This window comes from Athene noctua, chromosome 27 (genome assembly GCF_965140245.1).
Source record: "Athene noctua chromosome 27, bAthNoc1.hap1.1, whole genome shotgun sequence".
NCBI lineage: Eukaryota > Metazoa > Chordata > Aves > Strigiformes > Strigidae > Athene > Athene noctua.
Genome location: NC_134063.1, coordinates 2,128,735 through 2,147,840, shown reverse-complemented (window position 1 = coordinate 2,147,840; position 19,106 = coordinate 2,128,735). Strand labels below are relative to the sequence as shown.

Here is a 19,106-nt window from a genome sequence, read left to right as displayed (position 1 = left end):
ACCTTAGTACTCCCCCTCCCACTGCTCCCAGTGACCCCAGTAGTGCCCATAATAGTCCTAGTCACCCCATGACCTACATGAGGGGAGGTCCCAGCCATCCCAGTGCCCCCATACTGCTCCCAGTGACCCTAGTACCCACCCAAGCAGGAGGTGCCCATGATCCCAGTACTCACCCCAGAGTCCCAGTGACCCCACACTGCTCCCAGTAATCCCAGTACACACTACATAGGGGCCCCCATGATGCCAGTAGTCACGCCATTGTCCCAGTGACCCCACTACCCCTCCAAAAAGGGGTCCCCCAGACCCCAATGGTCACCTCAGCGTTCCAGTGACTCCACTACCCCTCCAAAGGGGGGTCCCCCTGACCCCAGCAGTCACCCCATCATCCCAGTGACCCCAATACCCCACACTGCTCCCAATAATCCCAGTACGCACCTACATAGGGGCCCCCGTGATGCCAATACACACCCCATCATCCCAGTGACCCCAGTACCCTCCCAAAGGGGGGGATTCCTCCGACCCCAGCAGTCACCCCAGCGTCCCAGTGACCCCAGTAGCCCCCCTCACTGGTTCCAGAGCCCACCACCAGGAGCTCCGGCGACCCCCGCACCCCGACGCGCCCCGAGCATCCTCGCCCAGCGCAGGAGGCGGCGGCCCCGCAGGGAAAAGGGGAGGGTTGGGGCGGGCAGGGCCGGCCCGGGCAGGGGGGGAGCCGCGGGATGGCGGGGCCGGGCAGCCCCGCAGCCCCGCCCCGGCCCGGCCCGGCCCGTGCGGGCAGTCCCGGCGCTGCGGGCCGGCGGCGCGGCATGGCGGAGCCCTCGGCGGGAGCGGCGGAGCTGCCGCTGCGGGCGCGGTTGAGTTTTGCGGCCGGACACTTCCTGAACGACCTGTGCGCTTCGCTGTGGTTCACGTACCTGCTGCTCTACCTCCACGCCGTGCTGGGCTACGGCCACCGCCTGGCCGGTGCCCTGCTGCTGGCGGGCCAGGCGGCCGACGGGCTCTGCACCCCGCTGCTGGGCTACGAGGCCGATCGCTCCGCCGGCTGCGGCCGCTACGGCCGGAGGAAGTCCTGGCACCTCGCCGGTGGGTGCTGGGGGGTGCTGGGCAGGGGGGGATTTGCTGGGGTGCTCTGAGTGGAGAGGAATGGCCCCGGGAGAGGCTTTCTGGGGTGCAGGAGCAGTCCTGGGGTACCTTTCTGGGGTGCCCTGGGAGGGGACAGGACCAAGGGTGCCTTTCTGGGTGCTCTGAGTGGAGAGGAATGGCCCCGGGGGAGGCTTTCTGGGGTGCAGGAGCAGTGCCAGGGTGCGTTTCTGGGGTGCCCTGGGAGGGGACAGGACCAAGGGTGCCTTTCTGGGTGCCCTGAGTGGAGGGAGGTGTCCTTCTGGGGTGCCCTGAGTGGAGGGAGGTGCCCTTCTGGGGTGCTCTGAGTGAGGGGGTGTCAGCCTCCAGGGCACCTTTCTGGGGTAGGGTTCAGCCCTGGGAATGCCCTGGATGGGCGAAGAACTGTGGTACTTTTCTGGGCTGCCCTGAGTGGAGAGGGGTGGCCCCAGGGAAGCCTTTCTGGGGTGCCCTGAATTGGGGAGACCAAGGGTGCCTTTCCAGGATGTCCTAGATGGAGATGGGTGGCCCTGGGGGAGTCTTTCTGGGGTATGTGGTCAGCCCTGGGGGTGCTTTCCTGGGGTGCCCTGAGTGGAGTCACCTGGGGTGTCTTTCTGGGATGCCCCAAGTGGAGAGGGATGGCCCCAGGGAGGCTTTCTGGGGTGACTGTCACAGGGGTGGGTGCTGCCTGGGCACCCACAGCCCCTGGGCTCCCCGCTGTCCCTCAGGCCATACCTGCATGGTGGGGGGGCTGCGGGGTGTCCCTGTGTCCCCCAGCCTGGGGGTAGCATCAAGTCAGGGTGAGAGCTGTGTGCTGAGCCAGTTGATGCTACAGTAAAAATGAGACCAAGAGTAAAATCTGGGCTTTCCCAGGGGCCTGTGGGTTCACCAGGGACTTGCCTGTGGCCAGGCAGCTCCCAGTTGTCCCCATGGGTGACCCTGGGGTGCAGGGCTGTGTCTGGGCACCCCGCGTTTGCAGGCGGCGCTTCCCGGGGAAGGCAGCTGGCTCCCGGTGAGTAAGGGCCCCGTGGGGATGCAGAGGAAGCACCAGCTCGGCGTGAATTATTAACAGGCATTCTTCTTGCATCGTGCCCTGGGGTCAAAAATTGCAATGAAATCCAAGGGCTGGTGGGGACTCCTGCGTTGGGATCCTTCTGTGAGGGGACAGCGTGACCTGGAGGAAGGTCCTTGGTGCTGTCACCAGCTCAGAAGCCTGCCCCAGCCCTGGGGAGGGGGAACGGGGCAGTCAGAGTGAAGAAATGTCCAGTGACAGCCAGAGATAAAGACCCTTGATGCTTCCTCCCGGTAACGGCACGGTAACGCCCAAGCGTCAGCTTGTCCAGAGTGGACCAGCATGGAGAGAGGACGGTTGTAGTGTGGGTGCTCTTATCTTGATCCCAAATTTATCTTGGCCAACCGCTTCATGCAACCGAATGATAGCCTGATAAGGTGGCTGAGCTCCCCAGAGTTTTGCTTGGCGAGTCAGGGAGGGTGTTGGCAGGGCCAGCTTCTCCCCCTGCCTCGGTGTCAGCTCGATCTGCGCCCTCGATTTAGGGAAGTGGCTGGAGCTCTGCTTGCTCCGCTCCCCACACGCGTCCGCCCCAGCTGGGTGCTGCCTGGCGTGCACCCCAGGGGAAGTCCTGAATCACGACTTGCACAGGGGCTGCGCTGCCTGCTGTGGGGGGCAGAGCGCCCTGCCCGGCCCTGTCTGCTCCAGCAGCACGGCTGGAGGCTGCGTTTCCCTGTTATTCCTGGAAGGTGGGGGCTACCCCGTCACCTCCCTTGGGTGACCGCAGCGCGACTGAGAGGGGCCAGCAGACCCACTGGAACCGGCTGTGCCGGTGCCACGCTCAAGTCACTCGGTCACGCTGTGGCAAGACGCTTCGCGTGGGAGCGAGGTGTCTCATCTGGTGGCAACCCATGCTTAGATCAGAGGAAACCGCGGCCTTGGGGCTCGGGGGGAGATACCACGAGTTGCTTTTGGTGCCGTCTCCCTGCCATGGCGCTGCGCTCCAGTGCCGGCGGTCCTGTGTGGCTCACCCCGCATGCTGCTCGCCGGCTTTTTTGAGGGGCAGCTTCCTGCCGCAATGGGCTGGAAAGGATGAGCTGCCTGTCTGAGCCAGTCTGGCAGTGCTGTCCCAAATTCCCTGCCTGGGGCGCCTGTGCTGCACAGTTTGGCATTCCCATGATCCGGGATCCTGCCCCGCAGGGCTGGGAGATGAAAGCCTGGACCTCTGCTGCCTGCTCAGCAGTGCTGCAGGGATGGGCAGGGTGGTATTGGGGGGTTCCCATGGTCCTGCTTGGGAGAGGGGGGATCCCCCAGGGCCCCTCTGGCTCACAGTGAAGCTGTGTTCACTTGGGCAGGCCCAGGGATACACAGGTGTCAGGATGCAGCTCCCAGCCCCGTGCCAGTGGAGCACGGCTCTGTGGGGGTGGCCCTGGTGGTGTGCTGGGGGCTGTGAGGAGGAGGGGGTGACAGGGGTCTCCTGGGTGTGTGACGGTGGCGATGGCTCGTGGGGGGGGCAGCTCCTGCCCCAGCGCTCCCCAGGGGGTGCAGGCGAGTCCCTCGCAGTCCATAGGGGTCTGCGGAGCCTGATCCTACGGGGCCTTGGGACTGGTGAGGGGGAAAAGCCTCCCCGATTCTCCAGACAGGGCCTGGTTAAAACCAACAGCCTTGTAACAGGGAACAAAGGAGGTCTGGTCTGGTTTGAACTTTCTTGGACCCTTCCGAGAAGCCCAGTGGCTTGTCTGGGGCAGAGACACTGGGGTGTGCCCGAGTCCCCTGTCCTTCGAGAGCTCCTGGAGCACAAAGCCGGCTGCGAGCTGGTGCAGGGCAGCACCCTGCTGGCGTCCTTGCTCAGGATGGATCTCAGCTGGGCTGGGTTTGTTGCTGCCTACCCTCAGCACAGGGAGAACTGCTTTGCCCCGGCCCTGTGGCAGCTGGGGTGGCTGTGCCCCATGGAAGTGAGGAGGAGGCAGAATTGGGTGTTCATGGGCGAGAGGAAGAGGATCTTGCAAAGTCCCCTGGAAAGGGGACCCTGGGGACCCGGCAAAGTGGCTGCAGGTTCCCCTCAGCTATAGGAACAAGTTCCTGTGGCTCTTCAGCAGCATCCAGTGAAGCTGGGGACACGCAGGACAGGGCACGTGGTCGTCTCTGCATCGGTGCCTGGGCGTCGGGAGCCGTGGAGCATCTCAGCAGATTTGCTCCATAACCTTGTGAACGGAGAGGGAGAAGTCAGCCTGTCCCTGCCTGCTCCACGCAGGCGTCCCCACGCCGTCACGCTGCAGCAAAAGGAGGAGCCTGGCCCTGCTGCCCTGACTCAGCCGGGACCTTCCCACGGCTCCGAGCCTGGCGTGGGGGGCAGATCTGCTCCTGTCCCCCACACCATGCTGGGGGTGTCCCTGGCCATCACTCTGCAAGTGACTTCTGCAGGCATGGAGGGAGCGTGGCTTCCTCTGCTCACCCCGTGGGAGAAGGGACAAGGGGACAGATGGGCTGGCCTTGTGCCCGGGGGACAGCCCAGAGCCCTCCTGGCTCTTGGGCTGCCTTATCACCCCTGGGCAGGTGGCGGGGTGGTGCTTGTCCTTGGGTCTGGTTATCTGCATGCTGAGGATGGGGAGAGGGGACCTTGGTGGCTGCATGTCATGACGGCATGAGGGTCTGTCCTCGGGGGTTTTGAGGGGGACAGAGCAGGTGTGAGATGGTGCTACGCTTTGTAGGGGGGAACCTGACTAGGGAAAAGTCTTCTGACAAGCGTCTGTCTGTCTGTCTCTCTGCGGGGTACAAGAGCAAAGGACATGGGGTGAGGGAAGGTCTGGGGCTCCGTGCGTCTCATCTGGCTGGGGGAAGGGGCCCACCTGCCTCCCCAGCCCTGTGGGGCAGGACCTGTCCTAGCAGAGGGCTGGCTCTCTCTGTCTGTCTGTGCCTGAGCCAGCTGGGGCCGTTGGGGTCCCAGGGAATCAGGGCTTGCAGCCTCTCACTGCTCCGCTCTCTTCCCAGGCACCACCTGTGTCCTCGTGTCCTTCCCCTTCATCTTCAACCCCTGCCTGGGTTGCAAGGAGAACACGCCACAGTGGGCAGCCTTCATCTACTACCTCCCCTTCATCATCATTTTCCAATTCGGCTGGGCAGCCACACAGATCTCCCACCTGTCTCTCATCCCTGAGCTGGTGACCAGTGACCATGAGAAGGTGGAGCTCACAGCTTTCAGGTGAGCACGGCCAGACCTGGGCGTCCCCTGAATCTGGGGCACCAACCCTGCCTGTGCTGGGTTCCATCGCTTGTGTGACAGGAGCTCCCCTGGGTGCCACGGGCCTGCCGTGGCACACTTGAGCCCTTGGTATGGCAGGACCAGGACTGGGCTGTGTGAGTGTCCTGGAGAATGTGTCCAAGTGACACTGGTCTTCTGGGTTGGTGGCCCAAACCTTTGGTGCCAGGAAGGAATGTCTTGATGCTGGGGATGTTGGTGAAACAGCCCAGGGGACACTTCCCTGAACTGGGGGTGATTCTCCTTCAGGACTGGAGGGTCTGGAAAGCTGCCAGTCAAAGAGGGACCTGGGGGGGTTGATTGCCAGCCGGCTTGACAGGAGCCAGCAGTGTGCCCAGGGGGCCAAGAAGGCCAGTGGCATCCTGGCTTGTGTCAGCACTGGCGTGGCCACAGGTACAGGGAAGGGATCTGAGCCCTGGGCTCGGCACTGCTGAGGCCGCCCCTCGGTGAGTGGGTTCAGTTTTGGGCCCCTCACCCCAAAAAGGCCATTGAATGACTCGAGCGTGGCCAGAGAAGGGCAACGGAGCTGGGGCAGGGTCTGGAGCACAGGTCTGCTGGGGAGCGGCTGGGGGAACTGGGGGGGTTCAGTCTGGAGAAGAGGAGGCTGAGGGGAGACCTCCTGGCCCTCTGCAACTCCCTGCCAGGAGGGGGCAGAGAGGGGGGATGAGTCTCTGGAGCCAAGGCCCCAGCGCCAGGCCCCGAGGGAATGGCCTCAAGCTGCCCAGGGCAGGGTCAGGCTGGCTCTGAGGAAGGATTTCTGTGCAGAAGGGGCTGTTGGGCGTTGGAATGGGCTGCCCAGGGCAGGGGGGAGTCCCCGGGATCCCTGTGGGGGTTGAAGAGTCGGGCTGAGCCAGCGCTGAGGGATCTGGTGGAGTTGGGAACGGTCAGTGTGGGGTTAACGGTTGAACTGGAGGAGCTTCAAGGGCTTTTCCAACTGAGAGGTTTCTGTGATTCTGTGGTGATGCTCACAGGGGAGGAACAGTCTCCCCCGGGTGCCCTTGGGCTGGGCATGGCCCTGCCTGGGCTCTCCCATAGGTAGGGACAGTGCAGGGCCTGGGCAGCGTGTGCACCTTGGTGTGCGGAGCCCAGCTCTGTGCTGCTTATCTGGCAGAATCAGGCTGCGGGAAGGAGCGTTTATCAGATGGAGCACGGCTTGGTTATCTGCCCCAGTGGGAGGAAGTTCCCCTTCCGGCAGGCGAGCAGGGCCTGGAGCGCAGCCAGGCAGGGAGGATGTGGGGCAGTGTAGGGGGTAACCCTGGGGCCAAAGGGTCTGGCTCTGGGGGCACCGGGTCAGGCAGCTCCTTGGGTCAGAGGTGGGCTGTGACTGGAGGGTGGACAGGCTGACCTGCAGGGATCTTGGTTTCCTCTCAGTCATGCACTGAGGCTTGGATTAGGCACGCTGAGAGATGCACCAGGAAGGCTGATGCCTGGCCAGATGCTGTTTGCTCTTGGAGGTGTCACCTCAGGAGCGACACTGGGGTGCAAAGCTGGCCGTAGCATGCCTGGCTTGGTGGGCAGCCTGGGGTCAAGGTGTCCCTGCAGTGCCTGGAGCTGCGCTTGTCCCTCTGCCCCACCCTGAGGTGGTCTCTTCCCTCAGGTATGCCTTTACTGTCATGGCCAATATCACTGTGTATGGCCTGGCCTGGCTCCTGCTGAACTTCCAGGTGGACCAGCCTGACCGCACAGAGCACCTGGGCATCCAGGATGTCCCTATATTTCGGGTAAGTCAGTCCCTGGGGTTCTCTCTTCCCTGGGTGGGACATGGGTCCACTGGGGAGGTACCAGAGGGAGTGAAATGTCAGTGCCCTGAAACCTCACTACAGCAATGGGCAGGGGCCGTACTGAGCTCTCCCTGGGTTTTTGGGAACCCCTCTTTATCCACCAGGCTGGGGGGTGGATGATGGGCAGGCAAAGGGCACCCCCTGCTATGCTCACACCTTTTACCTCTCCCAGAACCTGTCCCTCATTGTGGTGGGGCTGGGGGCCGTGTTCTCCTTCATCTTCCACCTGGGCACCAAAGAGAAGCCATACCCGCCGGGCTCATTGCCCCAGCTGGAGGAGAGCACACCTCTGCTGCAGAAGGAGCCTACGAGCCACCCACACCCACTGCTGATCTGGAAAGACTGGCTGCTGGAGCCTGCCTTCTACCAGGTACAGCCGTGGGCAGCGCTGGTGGGGCTGCTCCTGGGCTGCTGCCCTGTCTGGGTGCTGCGGGACATGCCCGTGGTGCGGGTGAGCTCAGAGAGATGTGCTGTACTGGGCACCTGTGTACCACATCAGAGGGGCTGTCCCCTTCTCAGTGGGCATCTGTGCTATGACAGGGTGGGTCATGGAAGGTACCTTCCAAGCCTTCCCTACCCCCAGCTTGCACAGGCTGAGCAGTGCTGCCCTGTCTCTGTCCCCTCACAGGTCGCAGTGCTGTACATGGCCACCCGGCTCATCGTCAACCTGTCCCAGACCTACATCACCATGTACCTGACCAACTCACTGCTGCTGCCCAAGGTGGGCGCGGGGCAGGTCCCTGCCTGTGTGTCAGGGTCACATAGCCAGGGGTCCTGTGTTGATGGTCCAGAGCTCATCTTCTCCCTGACCTCATCTCTTGCAGAAATACATCGCCACCATCCCCCTGGTGATGTACATCAGTGGGTTCCTCTCCTCCTTCCTCATGAAGCCCGTGAATAAGTGGATAGGTCGAAATGTGAGTCCTGAGGGCCTAGTGGTTTTTGAGTTAGACCCAAGGAGAGGCTCAGGGACCAGATCCTGACCGCACAAGCGAGCAGAGCACTCAGCACACCTGAGCCTGACTGGAGAGCAGGGACCCCTCATGCATCCTCTGCAGCAGCGTGGGTCCCACTGGAACAGTGCGGGTGGTGGGCAGGGCGATGGGGCATGGGGCATTCCTGCACGTCTCTGAGGCTGGGGAAAGTGATGCTGGTCCAGAGTCAGCCTGTCCTGTGCAGCCCTGACCGAGCTGGGAGAGTCTCATGGTGCAGAGAGGGGTGGTTTGGCTGAGCCACCCTGGGCAGGTGTGGGGGTCTCCAGTGCATCCCCCTCCACACTGCAGCAAGCACCATTTCCCCCAGTAAGTCCCCATCTCTCTGGCCAGCTGGTGTCCCCGTGCCCTACCTGGGCACCCTGCCTACAGCTCTGCAGGGCGCTTGGCTCTTAGGCTGTGGCCAGTGCTGTAAAACAGCCTGGACCACTGCAAGGCACTTGCTGTTTGGGGGCTCCTCGTTTAAATCCAGCTGGGAGAGAGCCAGGGGCTGTCCCCTGCAGGTCCTAGGCAGCAGCTGACCCCCATCCCCTCCCCATTTGGCCCTGCCTTGCTGGATGTCTGAGCTCTCTTCTCCCTCTGCCGGTCCCCACGCTGGCCTGGAGCAGCTGACCTACTTCGTGGGCATCCTGGTGATCTTGGCCTTTGCCTCCTGGGTGATCCTGGCCGGGCAGATGGGAGCAGAAATCTACGGGGCAGCTGCACTGCTTGGGGCTGGCTCTGCCACCATCCTGGTCACCTCCCTCTCCATGACAGCAGACCTCATCGGCACCAACACGGTACATCTGCTCCTCCCGGCACGATGGGCCGGGGTATCCCAGCGGGGCTCGGAGCCCGTGGGCTGCGATGGTCACTGGTGTGGGATGGAGATCCCTGCGAGGGGGCTCTGCTGGAGGGGTGTGGGCAACCCAGCTCCCTGTGCCCAGGCCCTGCTGTAATGTGGGCTCTGCCCATGAGAGGGCACAAGGCTCTCGCTGCCGGCACCAGGCTGCTGGTGGGGCTGGCCCGATGAGGTTTCCTCTTCCCTCCCAGCACAGCAGCGCGTTTGTCTACGGCGCCATGAGCTTCACGGACAAGATGGCCAATGGCCTGGCTGTGATGGCGATCCAGAACCTGCACCCATGCCCGTAAGCATCCCTGAGGAGTGGGAACCCTCCCTGTGGCAGCTTCAGCCACATTGCCTGGAGGCCAGACAGCAAATATCTCTCGTTCTGGGCAAGAGACGTGGGTGGAAAACAACTCTGATTTGCCTTAAATCCTTCCTCAACTTCTCTTCTTGCCCTAGATGAGGGCTGCATCTCTGGGAAGCACAAGAGGGCTGGGGATCTCAGTGCTCAGGGTGCTGCCCTCTCTCTTTGCCCTAGACATTTCACTCATGTCCCAGTGTGAACCAGTTCTGACACCAAGGATGTGGGACTCCTGTCAGCAGCCCCAGGGCACTTAGGCAGCACTGGGCTAGCTGCCGGTCCTGGCCACCAAGCCATGTCCCTGCCCCTTCCCTGCAGGACTGAGCTCTGCTGCCCTGCCTGCATCAGCTTCTACCACTGGGTGATGGTGTTGGTCACCGGAGGCATTGCCATCGCTGCCATCGCCTCTCTGTGCTGCATCATGGTCTGGCCCATCCGTATCCGCTACCGTGAGTGGGGCTGGGGGCACTGGGGGGACAGGCATGTGGCTGAGGGCACTGGGAGCCCTGTGTCCTGTGCCAGCCTGGGCTAAATCGAAAGTGTTTTTCCAGACGGCCCCAGGGAAGGCGGCAGGAACCCTGTCCCAGAGGGAGGTGGCATGGCAGGGTTGGCTGCGGGGACGCCCGCAGCCCTGCCCGTGGGGGAACCCTCATGGTAGGCACACGGGGCAGGGTCACCATCCCGCTTCTGCTGCTCCTGGCCCCAGGGCTGGGGGCTGTGCCTGCTTGCTGTGCCCTCCTGGAGAGCAGGACCTGCCCTGCCCAGCCCTGCAATGACTGTGCTGACCCTGGCACCCCTTGGGTCACACAGACCTAGGGGACTAGGTCACCAAGGGGCGGAGGGGCTGCTCCGCATGCTGGTAGCCAAATGTGGGCGCAGGGGTTGGGCTTGGGGTGCAAAACCAAGGCACCAGTGCTCAGTGCCAGCGCAGCAGCTGCCTCTCTGCCCTGCTGGGTGCCTTGCTCTGAGGTGGGGGGAGAGGGTGGATGCTCCCTGTTCTGCCTTGGGGATGTGCTGAGTAGGGTTTCTTGGGCCAGTGGCAGGAGCGTCCAGAAGGTCCAGGCCAGCGTATGGTGGGTCACCTCAGCAGCTGCAATGCCTCCTGACCTGTCCCATCTCTCCCGTCCCCACAGATGCCATCTGCCTGCAGGGGCTGAGCGGAGTGGGGGCCTCCTATGGCGGGACAGAGAGCATGGAGGGAAGGAGCCCGAGCGGCACCGTCAACTGAGCAGCGTCCGCAGCCACGGCCATGTCCGCACTGCTGCTCTGCCCGGAGGGACCCCGCGGCGGGGGCTGGCGCTGGGACTGGGGGTGCGGGGAAGGGGTTGGCTCCCTGCCCTGTCTCCCTGTCACCTTGCACTGGACTTGTGTCCCACACACACTCCCCCCTCCCCGTGCCCTGCCCGGGGACTCATGAAGGATGTCCCCCTGTGCTTGCACAAGTGTAACACTAGAAGCCCTGGGCTGGGCTGTGAAAGTTGGTCCCAGCACGGGGGGCGGGTGCCCGGCCCTCGGTTTTAACCTGCTTTTGTAAGGTCAGTATGTACAAACAGCACTTTCTAAAGGAGGAGAAAAAGGAGAGGAAAAAACAAACCCAACAAAGCACCTCTAACCGTGGATAACGCCCTTGGTGTGTCTTCTCTGGGCCCCTCCCAGCTTGGGCAGGACCCTCAGGGCCTGGGCTCTGCTCTGCGGTGGGGGGGGGATGCCCATGGCTGGGAGTCAGGAGCAGGGCAGGTGGTTCGGGGCGTGTACAAGGGCTCTTGGGGTTTTAACCCCACGGTGCTCCCCCTTTCTCCTTTACTCCTCCACGGCGAGGGAGGCGCCGGCACCGGGGGAAGCGGCGGCGGAGTCCGAGAGAGAGAGAGAGAGAGAGAGAGAGAGAGAGAGAGAGGGACGGAGAGGCCCACAAGATGGCCGCCCTCAACAACGATGGCGGCTGCGCCCGCAAGCAAAATGGCTGCCACGCAGCCGCGCTGGAGCCTAATGATTGGTTCCTGCGCGGGTGTCCCGCCTCCCGAGGCAGAGCAACCAATGGGCGCCCCCTCTGCCGAGCGGGGCGGGGCCGGTGGCGACCCCGCTGGCAGCGCGGGGGGCCGGGCCGCCTCCCGTCTCCCCGCCCGCCCCCGGCCCGGCCCGCCCGGGGCCGCCGAGGCGCTGCGGCGCGGGCAGCCGCGCTGGGCTGGCGGTGCTGCCGGCACCGGGCGCTGCGGCCGGGGCCCCCCCGCTCCCGCTGAAGCGGAACCGGGAGGCCGGGGCGGAGGCCGCGCTGCCGCGGGCTCCCCTTGCTGCCGTCCCAGGGCAGCGCGGGGGCTCCCGGTGTCCCCTGCCCCCGCGGGCGGGAGCGAGCCGGGGCCGAGGCCGCAGCGGCCGGGTATCACCCGTCTGCCACAAGCGCTCGGCTGGGGGGAGATGAGGCGCCCGGTCCCTCGGGAGCCGGCGGGACCTGCGGGCTGGGGCTGGCTGCCGCGTGGCTGTGGATCACCCGGGGACGAAGAGGCCGCAGGGCCGGGACGCCGTGGCCGGGCATGTGCTGCGGCCCCTGGGGTCACAGAGCTGAGAAACGAGGCCACCCCAACCCAGCAGGCGGGGGGGGGCTCCGGGGGCCCTGTCACAGCCCCCGGAGTGCTCAGCGAGGCCCAGGCCCTGCCGGGGGGGGACCGGGCGGGGGGGGCAGCGCTGGCAGCTCCAGCAGCGCCTGGGTTCTGCCTCGCTGGGGGGTCCCGGTGCTGCCCCGCGGCCTCCTGAGCCCCCTCCCCAGCCTGGTGCTGCGCTGGGGTCGGGCCACGGGGACCATGGGCACGGGGGAGATGGGGCTGGGGGGAGACGGGTGGTGTGGCCACATGTGTGCCCGTGGGTGCACCCACGTGTGTGTGTCTGTGTCTGTGCCCACATGTGTGCCCATGTCTGTGCCCACATGTGTGCCCATGTCTGTCCATATCTAGGTCCACATGTGTGTCCACATCTGTGCACACGTGTGTGTCCGTATGTGTGCCCACATGTGTGACCATGCCTGTGTCCATATCTGTGCCCATGTGGGGTCCACATGTGTGTCTGTGTGTCCATGTCTGTGTCTGTGCCCATGTGTGTGCCCACATCTGTGTCCTCGTCTGTGCCCGTCTGTGTCCACGTCTGTATTTGTGTGTGTCTGTGTCTGTGCCCCCACGTGTGCGTCCGTGTGTGTGCTGATATGCCAGCGTGCGCTGCAGGTGTGTGAATGCTGCTGCAGGTGTGCAAGCACCAGCCTGCACACGCGTGGGGCACACGTGGGCAGTGTGTGTGCACACCCCTGACGCTTGCACATGCGTGTGGATGATGGTGCAGCTGGGTGGGTCTCCACGTGCCGGGCACGTGAGCGGGGGGTGCACAGGCATGAGGTGGCCCAGGGCTGCCATGGAGCCCCCGGGGTGAGTGACTGGGGGGGGGGGGGGGGGGGGTGTCCGTGTGTGAATGGGCAGTGGGTGACTGGGTGTGAACCAGGGGGTTGTGTGGAGAAATGCAGCTGGTGACACACTGTGTGTGTCCGGAGTGCAGGGGGGATGGAGCTGGCTACAGGGAAGGGGAACAGAGCTGGGGTACAGGGGGTGAAGAAGCTGGATCCTGGGGTACAGAATCAACTAGTTTGGAAAGGACCTTGAAGCTCCTCCAGTCCAACCGTTAACCCAGCACTGACCGTTCCCAACTCCACCAGATCCCTCAGCGCTGGCTCAGCCCGACTCTTCAACCCCCCCAGGGATCCCGGGGACTCCCCCCTGCCCTGGGCAGCCCATTCCAACGCCCAACAGCCCCTTCTGCACAGAAATCCTTCCTCAGAGCCAGCCTGACCCTGCCCTGGGCAGCTTGAGGCCATTCCCTCGGGGCCTGGCGCTGGGGCCTTGGCTCCAGAGACTCATCCCCCCTCTCTGCCCCCTCCTGGCAGGGAGTTGCAGAGGGCCAGGAGGTCTCCCCTCAGCCTCCTCTTCTCCAGACTGAACCCCCCCAGTTCCCCCAGCCGCTCCCCAGCAGACCTGTGCTCCAGACCCTGCCCCAGCTCCGTTGCCCTTCTCTGGCCACGCTCGAGTCATTCAATGGCCTTTTTGGGGTGAGGGGCCCAAAACTGAACCCACTCAGCGAGGGGCGGCCTCAGCAGTGCCGAGCCCAGGGCTCAGATCCCTTCCCTGTCCCTGCTGGCCACGCCAGTGCCGGTACAAGAGCTGGGGTACAGGGGGGGAATGACCTGGGTCCTGGGGGGGATGGAGCTGGGGTGCAGGACAGGGTGGAGCTGGGGTGCGGGGGCTGCAGCACCCCACGCTTTGCTGTCAGCCCCCGCCAGGCTGAACACCGGGTTTATGGCTGTTCCCCGCAGGCAGCTGGGCTGTGAGAAAGGCTTTATCAGCACCAGTCCAGAGAGCGAGGGCTGAGCCTGGGCCAGGCGGGGCCTCGGCACATGCCCCGGCACCGGCAGGGAGTGCAAAGGCCTTTCCCCGACTGCCTGCCCGGACCCTCGGCTCTGCTGAGCGCCCCCAGCCTGGTCTCCCCACTTTTCTTAGCGCTCTGCCCACACCTGGAGCTGGGCCTCTGGGGACCACCTTCTGTCCCGTGGCAGAGACCTCCGGGGGGGGGCAGTGGCCAGACTTGCCCTGCAGAACCACCTGGGGAGGGGATGGGCTGTGAGGGACCTGGCGGGGCTGGAGGTGGGCAGTGGGCACCGGGTGGGCGATGCTGCGGGGTGCCCGTAGGTCTGGGGGGGTGCTGCCCCAGCTCTCAGCCCTGCCGAGGAGGGGGCTGCGTTTGCAGCTTGTTTTGGGGACAGGTGAGCCCCCGCCCACCCCTCCCGAGGGCTGGGGTCACGGAGGTGCCTGCAGCGCATGCTTTCACCCACTGGGTGCTGCATGGCCCCAGCTCAGGGCAGCACAGACAGGAGATGCTGCCCACTGCAGCCACACCTGGGGGTGCTTTTTGCCCCCCTCCCTGGTCGGGGTCCTGCACCACCCCTCCAGAGGATGCAGAGGGCTGTGGCCAGGGACCCTCCTGGGGCGGGCAGGTCTGGAGCTGCGGGGTGAGGGTGCTCAGTGCCCCGTTCCGCCCCCCAGGCTGCCCCACGGGGGCTGCCACGGCCAGGGGACGTGGGGGCTGCTGCCAGCGTCACCCCCCCGGCTCTGCAGGCCGGGCGAGGTGGGCGGGCGGGTGTGGGGGCCACACGGCTTCCCGCAACCCCTGGGAGCCGGGGCGGCCGGGTGCCCGTTCACCCCTTCGCAGCCCGCCGGGGGCCCTGGGCTCGGTGCGTTGGGCCCCCCCCAGCCAGCCCCAGGCTGGTATTTGCCCCGACACCTCCCTGCAAACCTGCTGCGGCCGGTCCCGGCCCCGCCTGCCCGCCCTTCCTCGCCGGGGGGGGAGGAGGAGGAGGCAGCTGCGGGCCGGGGACAGCTCTGGACGGAGCGTGAGTGGGACACGAGTGGGGCCGCGGCGCAGCCCGGACGGGGCGGGAGGGCTCGGCTGTGCCCCCACCGGGCACCGCATGGGGCGGGCAGCAGCTGCCCCGGGGGGGGCTCCGGTGCCCGCCTGTGGATCCGCCAGCGGAACCGTGGTCCCGGGGCCAGCGCGGCCGCGCACCCTCGCTCCGAGCGCCGGGAGGGACCCGGGGTCCGTCACCCCCCCCGCACCCCGGCGGGGCAGGGTGCGGGCTGTCGGGGGGGGGGCGGGGGGCTCCAGGCGCGGGGTTTGGGGCCCGGGGAGGCTGCGAAGACCGGGTGGGGTGGCGGTGCGGCTTCTCCCGGAGATAACTGTCGTTGTGCCCTCCCTCCAAGGCCGCCGGGCAGGCGGCGGGGACTAACCACGGCCCCGGGCAGGGCTGTGCCGCTGGGGAAACTGAGTCACGGGGGCAGGCAGGGGGCTGGCAGAGCCACGGGGCCTCCAGCCGCGGAGATGCTGTGACGGGGGGGTTGTGCACCCCCGAGAGCCGATGGGGAGCCCCCTGGGAGCGGCTGAGCAGCCAGACGGGAGTCCCATGTGCCGGCAGCTGCAGGCAGTCACAGCCAGTGGCCGTGCACCAGTGCTCGTGTGACTGGGGTGGGCTTTGCTCTCCTGGTCCCGGCAGGGTCAGAGCACTGTCCCCAAGGGGAGGGACTGGCTCGTAACCCCGCCGTGGGAGCTGCTGTGCTGCAGAGATGGGCAGCATGGGGACCGTCCCCCCTAACCTGTCCCCTCTGCCCCAGCTACGTGTCCAACTCATCCTTCATGCCGGGAAAGCTGAGGAGGAGCAGAAGGGGGGGGCTGGAGGAGAAGCGGTGGCAGAGCCTGGAGGAGAGGGGCAGCTTGGGCACGCGGCTGGGGTACCCCGTGCTCGCCAGGTGGGTGCTGCACCTCGCTGGGGACGCATCCCCGCACCCCAGCGCTCACCCCTCGCCCGTCCGGCGTGGCTGTGCCCCGGGGTGCTCTCGCCCAGGTGACATGGCACGACACCCATGTGTGTGCACAGCCGGGGCAGCTCAGCCCTGCCTGCTGCTTCCCCCCAGATCCAAAACCTGTGACCCCTCCTTTTGCAAGGAGCCAGAGCAGGCGGCCGCGGGCAGGCAGGGACACTCATCCCCGTCGGTGAGTCTCGGGGCACCGGGGCGCAGGAGGGGGGAGCCCCAGCGCCGTGGTCCTGGCAGGATGCTACCTGTGGGGCTGGTGTCGAGGGAGGGGCCGTCCTGGTGTTGTGGCAGAGGTGGCGACAGAGCAGGAGGCTGCGGGGTGTCTGTGGAGGCAGGGCTCTGCCCCAAGCACCGCGCCGTGCTGGCCCCACGCCCCGGCCTCCCCCGCAGCTGAGCAAGCATGTCGCTGGCTACCGCAAAGCCTTCGGGGAGCTCGCCGAGCAGGAAGCGCTGCTGGCCTGCTTCTCCTGCGCCTGGCAGAGAGAGGTACCCTACCACGGCCGCCTCTACATCTCCTCCCGCCACGTCTGCTTCCACTCCAGCCTCCTGCTCAAGGACATTAAGGTGGGCTGGGGATGGGTGCGGGGCCAGCGGCTCTGCCAGGGGGCACAGGCAGCAGTCAGGGACATGGTGACACTGCTTGGCCCCTCTGGTGCAGGCAGTGGTACCCATTGTCTCCATCTCGGCCCTAAAGAAGACCAACACAGCGCTCCTGGTGCCCAATGCGCTCAGCATCCGCACAGTGGAGGGGGAGAAGGTGAGAGGCCAGGCTGGAGCAATGGGCTGAGGCCACCTGGAGGAGTTTCACTGAGGGCAAATGCCGGGGCTGCCCTTGGGCCACAACAACCCCCAGCAGCGCTACAGGCTGGGGGAGGAGTGGCTGGAGAGCTGCCGGTCAGAGAGGGACTGGGGGGGGATTGGTAATGAGCCAGCAGTGTGCCCAGGGGGCCAAGAAGGCCAATGGCATCCTGGCTTGTGTCAGCACTGGCGTGGCCAGCAGGGACAGGGAAGGGATCTGAGCCCTGGGCTCGGCACTGCTGAGGCCGCCCCTCGATGAGCGGGTTCAGTTTTGGGCCCCTCACCCCAAAAAGGCCACTGAATGACTCGAGCGTGGCCAGAGAAGGGCAACGGAGCTGGGGCAGGGTCTGGAGCACAGGTCTGCTGGGGAGAGGCTGGGGGAACTGGGGGGGTTCAGTCTGGAGAAGAGGAGGCTGAGGGGAGACCTCCTGGCCCTCTGCAACTCCCTGCCAGGAGGGGGCAGAGAGGGGGGATGAGTCTCTGGAGCCAAGGCCCCAGCGCCAGGCCCCGAGGGAATGGCCTCAAGCTGCCCAGGACAGGGTCAGGCTGGCTCTGAGGAAGGATTTCTGTGCAGAAGGGGCTGTTGGGCGTTGGAATGGGCTGCCCAGGGCAGGGGGGGAGTCCCCGGGATCCCTGTGGGGGTTGAAGAGTCGGGCTGAGCCAGCGCTGAGGGATCTGGTGGAGTTGGGAACGGTCAGGGTGGGGTTAACGGTTGAACTGGAGGAGCTTCAAGGGCTTTTCCAACCAAGAGTTTTCTGTGATTCTGTGAGAGTGGGAACAGGGATGGTGCTGGGGGGGCAGCTCAGCCCGGGGATATGTGGGGTGTCCAGATCCCAGCAGCTGATGGGCTCTGGGCTGTAACCAAGGGAGCAGCTCTGCCACAAACCCTTTTCCTGCTCCCCGGCAGTTTCTCTTCGTGTCACTGCGCCGGCGGGAGGCCACATACCAGCTCCTGAAGTCGGTCTGTGAACACCTGCAGGTATGTGCTGGGCCAGGCTGGGGCCAGGCACGCAGAGGTTCTGTACCCCCCATTTCAGGGCCATGGGGGTGGCCCGGTACCCCCGGCACCACCCTTCATCTCTCCTTGTCCAGGACAACAGCTGGAGCCCTTCAGCCTCTCTGAGCAATGAGGAAATCCTCGGGAAGCCTCTGGTAAGCCTGGGAAATGGTTGGCAGGAGGATTGTGGCAGAGGGAGGTGCGGCCCCGGGGCCCTGGGCTGGGCTGGGGATGGGAGTGGTGGCAGCAGCCCACCCTGCATGGGTGCCCACTCCCTGAGAAGGCTTTTGGGGGGAAACGTGGACTTGAAAAGCTCCAGCCCAGGGCAGCACAGACTCCAGGAGCCTCAGGGCTCCCTCCTTGGGGCTGGCATGAGGACCGTTGGGTGCCACCTGTGTCCCCATAGCTATGGGGCAGGTGCCTTGGGGACATGCACCACGACCAGGGCTTGTGCGCTTTCAGACCTCAAGCCAGTCAGACCTGGAGCAGAGCACCCTGGATCCCGACAGCCTGCAGGAGCTGCCAGGTGAGTAGCCGCGCTGCAGCACGCGCCCCCTCACACACTCACAGCCCCACTTGTGCAAGCACGTGTGTCCTCACCCGCGTTCCTGCCCCACTGACACCTCTGGGCTCTGCTCCCCCTCCCCAGCCACGTGTGGGCCAGGAGGGGCCGTGCAGCCCTTTGCCACCTAAGCAGCATCTCCTGCAGCACTGGGGAGGGCAGGGGCAGCCCCTTGGGGCCCAGTGTGCCCCGCTGAGTCCCCAGGACCCTCCAGTCCCCTCCCTGGTCCTTGGGCACTGATCAAACGTTTCCCTGTTGCGCGCAGATGGGCCAAGCCTGGCGCCAGGGCAAGCGGAGGAGGAGGATGAAGAGGCAGCAGCGGCAGATCTGAGCAGCGGTGAGCGGGGGTCCACGCAGGCTCTGGGGTGGGTCAGGGGGCCCTGGGGAGGGGGATGCTGCTGGGGTGTGACCCCAGGGCTGTTCTCTGGCACCGAGCCAGGCTGGGGCTCCCGGCAGTGCTGACACTGCCTCGTCCTGGCAGGGGGACCCCACACTGCGCTACGGGCCCAGACCACCGCACAGCTGCACCCCCTCAACACCGTCATCCTCATCTACCTGCTGCTGTGAGTCCTCAGGACCCGCTCGTGCACCTCAGGGCTTCGGGACACCCCCCTGGTCCCCATCCCTGCTTGCACCCCAGCACAGACACCTCTCCAGTGTGGCACTGGCAGCCCAGGGTTCCCCCCCTCCCTCCTTTTGGCACCTGACCTGGCCCAGGGCGAGGGCGTGGGAGCCTGGTTCCCAGCGCTGCCCTCGCCCGGCTGTGACCCCTGTGCCTGACACCAGCCTGTCCCCAGGATGGTGGCCCTGCTGCTGTCCTCGGGGTACATTGGTCTGCGCATTGTGGAGCTGGAGCAGCAGCTGGCGGCCGTGGGGGCTTGGCCAGACCTCAACCTGCAGCACCAGTGAGTGGTAGGGGCCGGGGACCCCTCTGTCCCCAGCGCAGCATGGAACCCCTCACCTGTCTTCCCCCCCAGGTACAAGACGACGTGAGGGCAGGAAGGACCCAGCCGGCACCAGCCTTGGCC

At 65.6% G+C, this 19,106-nt stretch overlaps 2 protein-coding genes across 2 annotated transcripts; both read left to right on the top strand.

The window, feature by feature from the left end:
- The first annotated feature begins 775 nt into the window (after positions 1-775).
- On the top strand, positions 776-10,926 carry MFSD12 (major facilitator superfamily domain containing 12). The gene is made up of 10 exons (XM_074928043.1): positions 776-1,083; positions 5,099-5,309; positions 6,964-7,087; positions 7,320-7,517; positions 7,776-7,868; positions 7,972-8,064; positions 8,748-8,918; positions 9,172-9,266; positions 9,645-9,775; positions 10,460-10,926. Exons 1-10 carry the CDS (start codon positions 807-809, stop codon positions 10,552-10,554), a joined length of 1,488 nt encoding a protein of 495 aa, XP_074784144.1. The 5' UTR covers positions 776-806; the 3' UTR covers positions 10,555-10,926.
- Positions 10,927-15,267: 4,341 nt separating this feature from the next.
- Positions 15,268-19,106, top strand: LOC141970805 (GRAM domain-containing protein 2B-like). The gene is made up of 12 exons (XM_074927688.1): positions 15,268-15,365; positions 15,521-15,655; positions 15,821-15,899; positions 16,112-16,285; positions 16,380-16,478; positions 17,427-17,498; positions 17,612-17,671; positions 17,979-18,042; positions 18,344-18,415; positions 18,560-18,641; positions 18,876-18,983; positions 19,056-19,106. Exons 1-12 carry the CDS (start codon positions 15,268-15,270, stop codon positions 19,069-19,071), a joined length of 1,059 nt encoding a protein of 352 aa, XP_074783789.1. The 3' UTR covers positions 19,072-19,106.

What these genes read in the sequence shown, in the direction of transcription:
- MFSD12 (XM_074928043.1), top strand. Translation starts at nt 807, where the DNA reads ATGGCGGAGCCCTCGGCGGGAGCGGCGGAGCTGCCGCTGCGGGCGCGG. An exon ending in GAAGTCCTGGCACCTCGCCG is followed by an intron (nt 1,084 to 5,098) that starts GTGGGTGCTGGG and finishes CTCTCTTCCCAG; the next exon opens with GCACCACCTGTGTCCTCGTG. An exon ending in ACCTCATCGGCACCAACACG is followed by an intron (nt 8,919 to 9,171) that starts GTACATCTGCTC and finishes CTTCCCTCCCAG; the next exon opens with CACAGCAGCGCGTTTGTCTA.
- LOC141970805 (XM_074927688.1), top strand. Translation starts at nt 15,268, where the DNA reads ATGGGGAGCCCCCTGGGAGCGGCTGAGCAGCCAGACGGGAGTCCCATG. An exon ending in GGGTACCCCGTGCTCGCCAG is followed by an intron (nt 15,656 to 15,820) that starts GTGGGTGCTGCA and finishes GCTTCCCCCCAG; the next exon opens with ATCCAAAACCTGTGACCCCT. An exon ending in TCCTGCTCAAGGACATTAAG is followed by an intron (nt 16,286 to 16,379) that starts GTGGGCTGGGGA and finishes CCTCTGGTGCAG; the next exon opens with GCAGTGGTACCCATTGTCTC.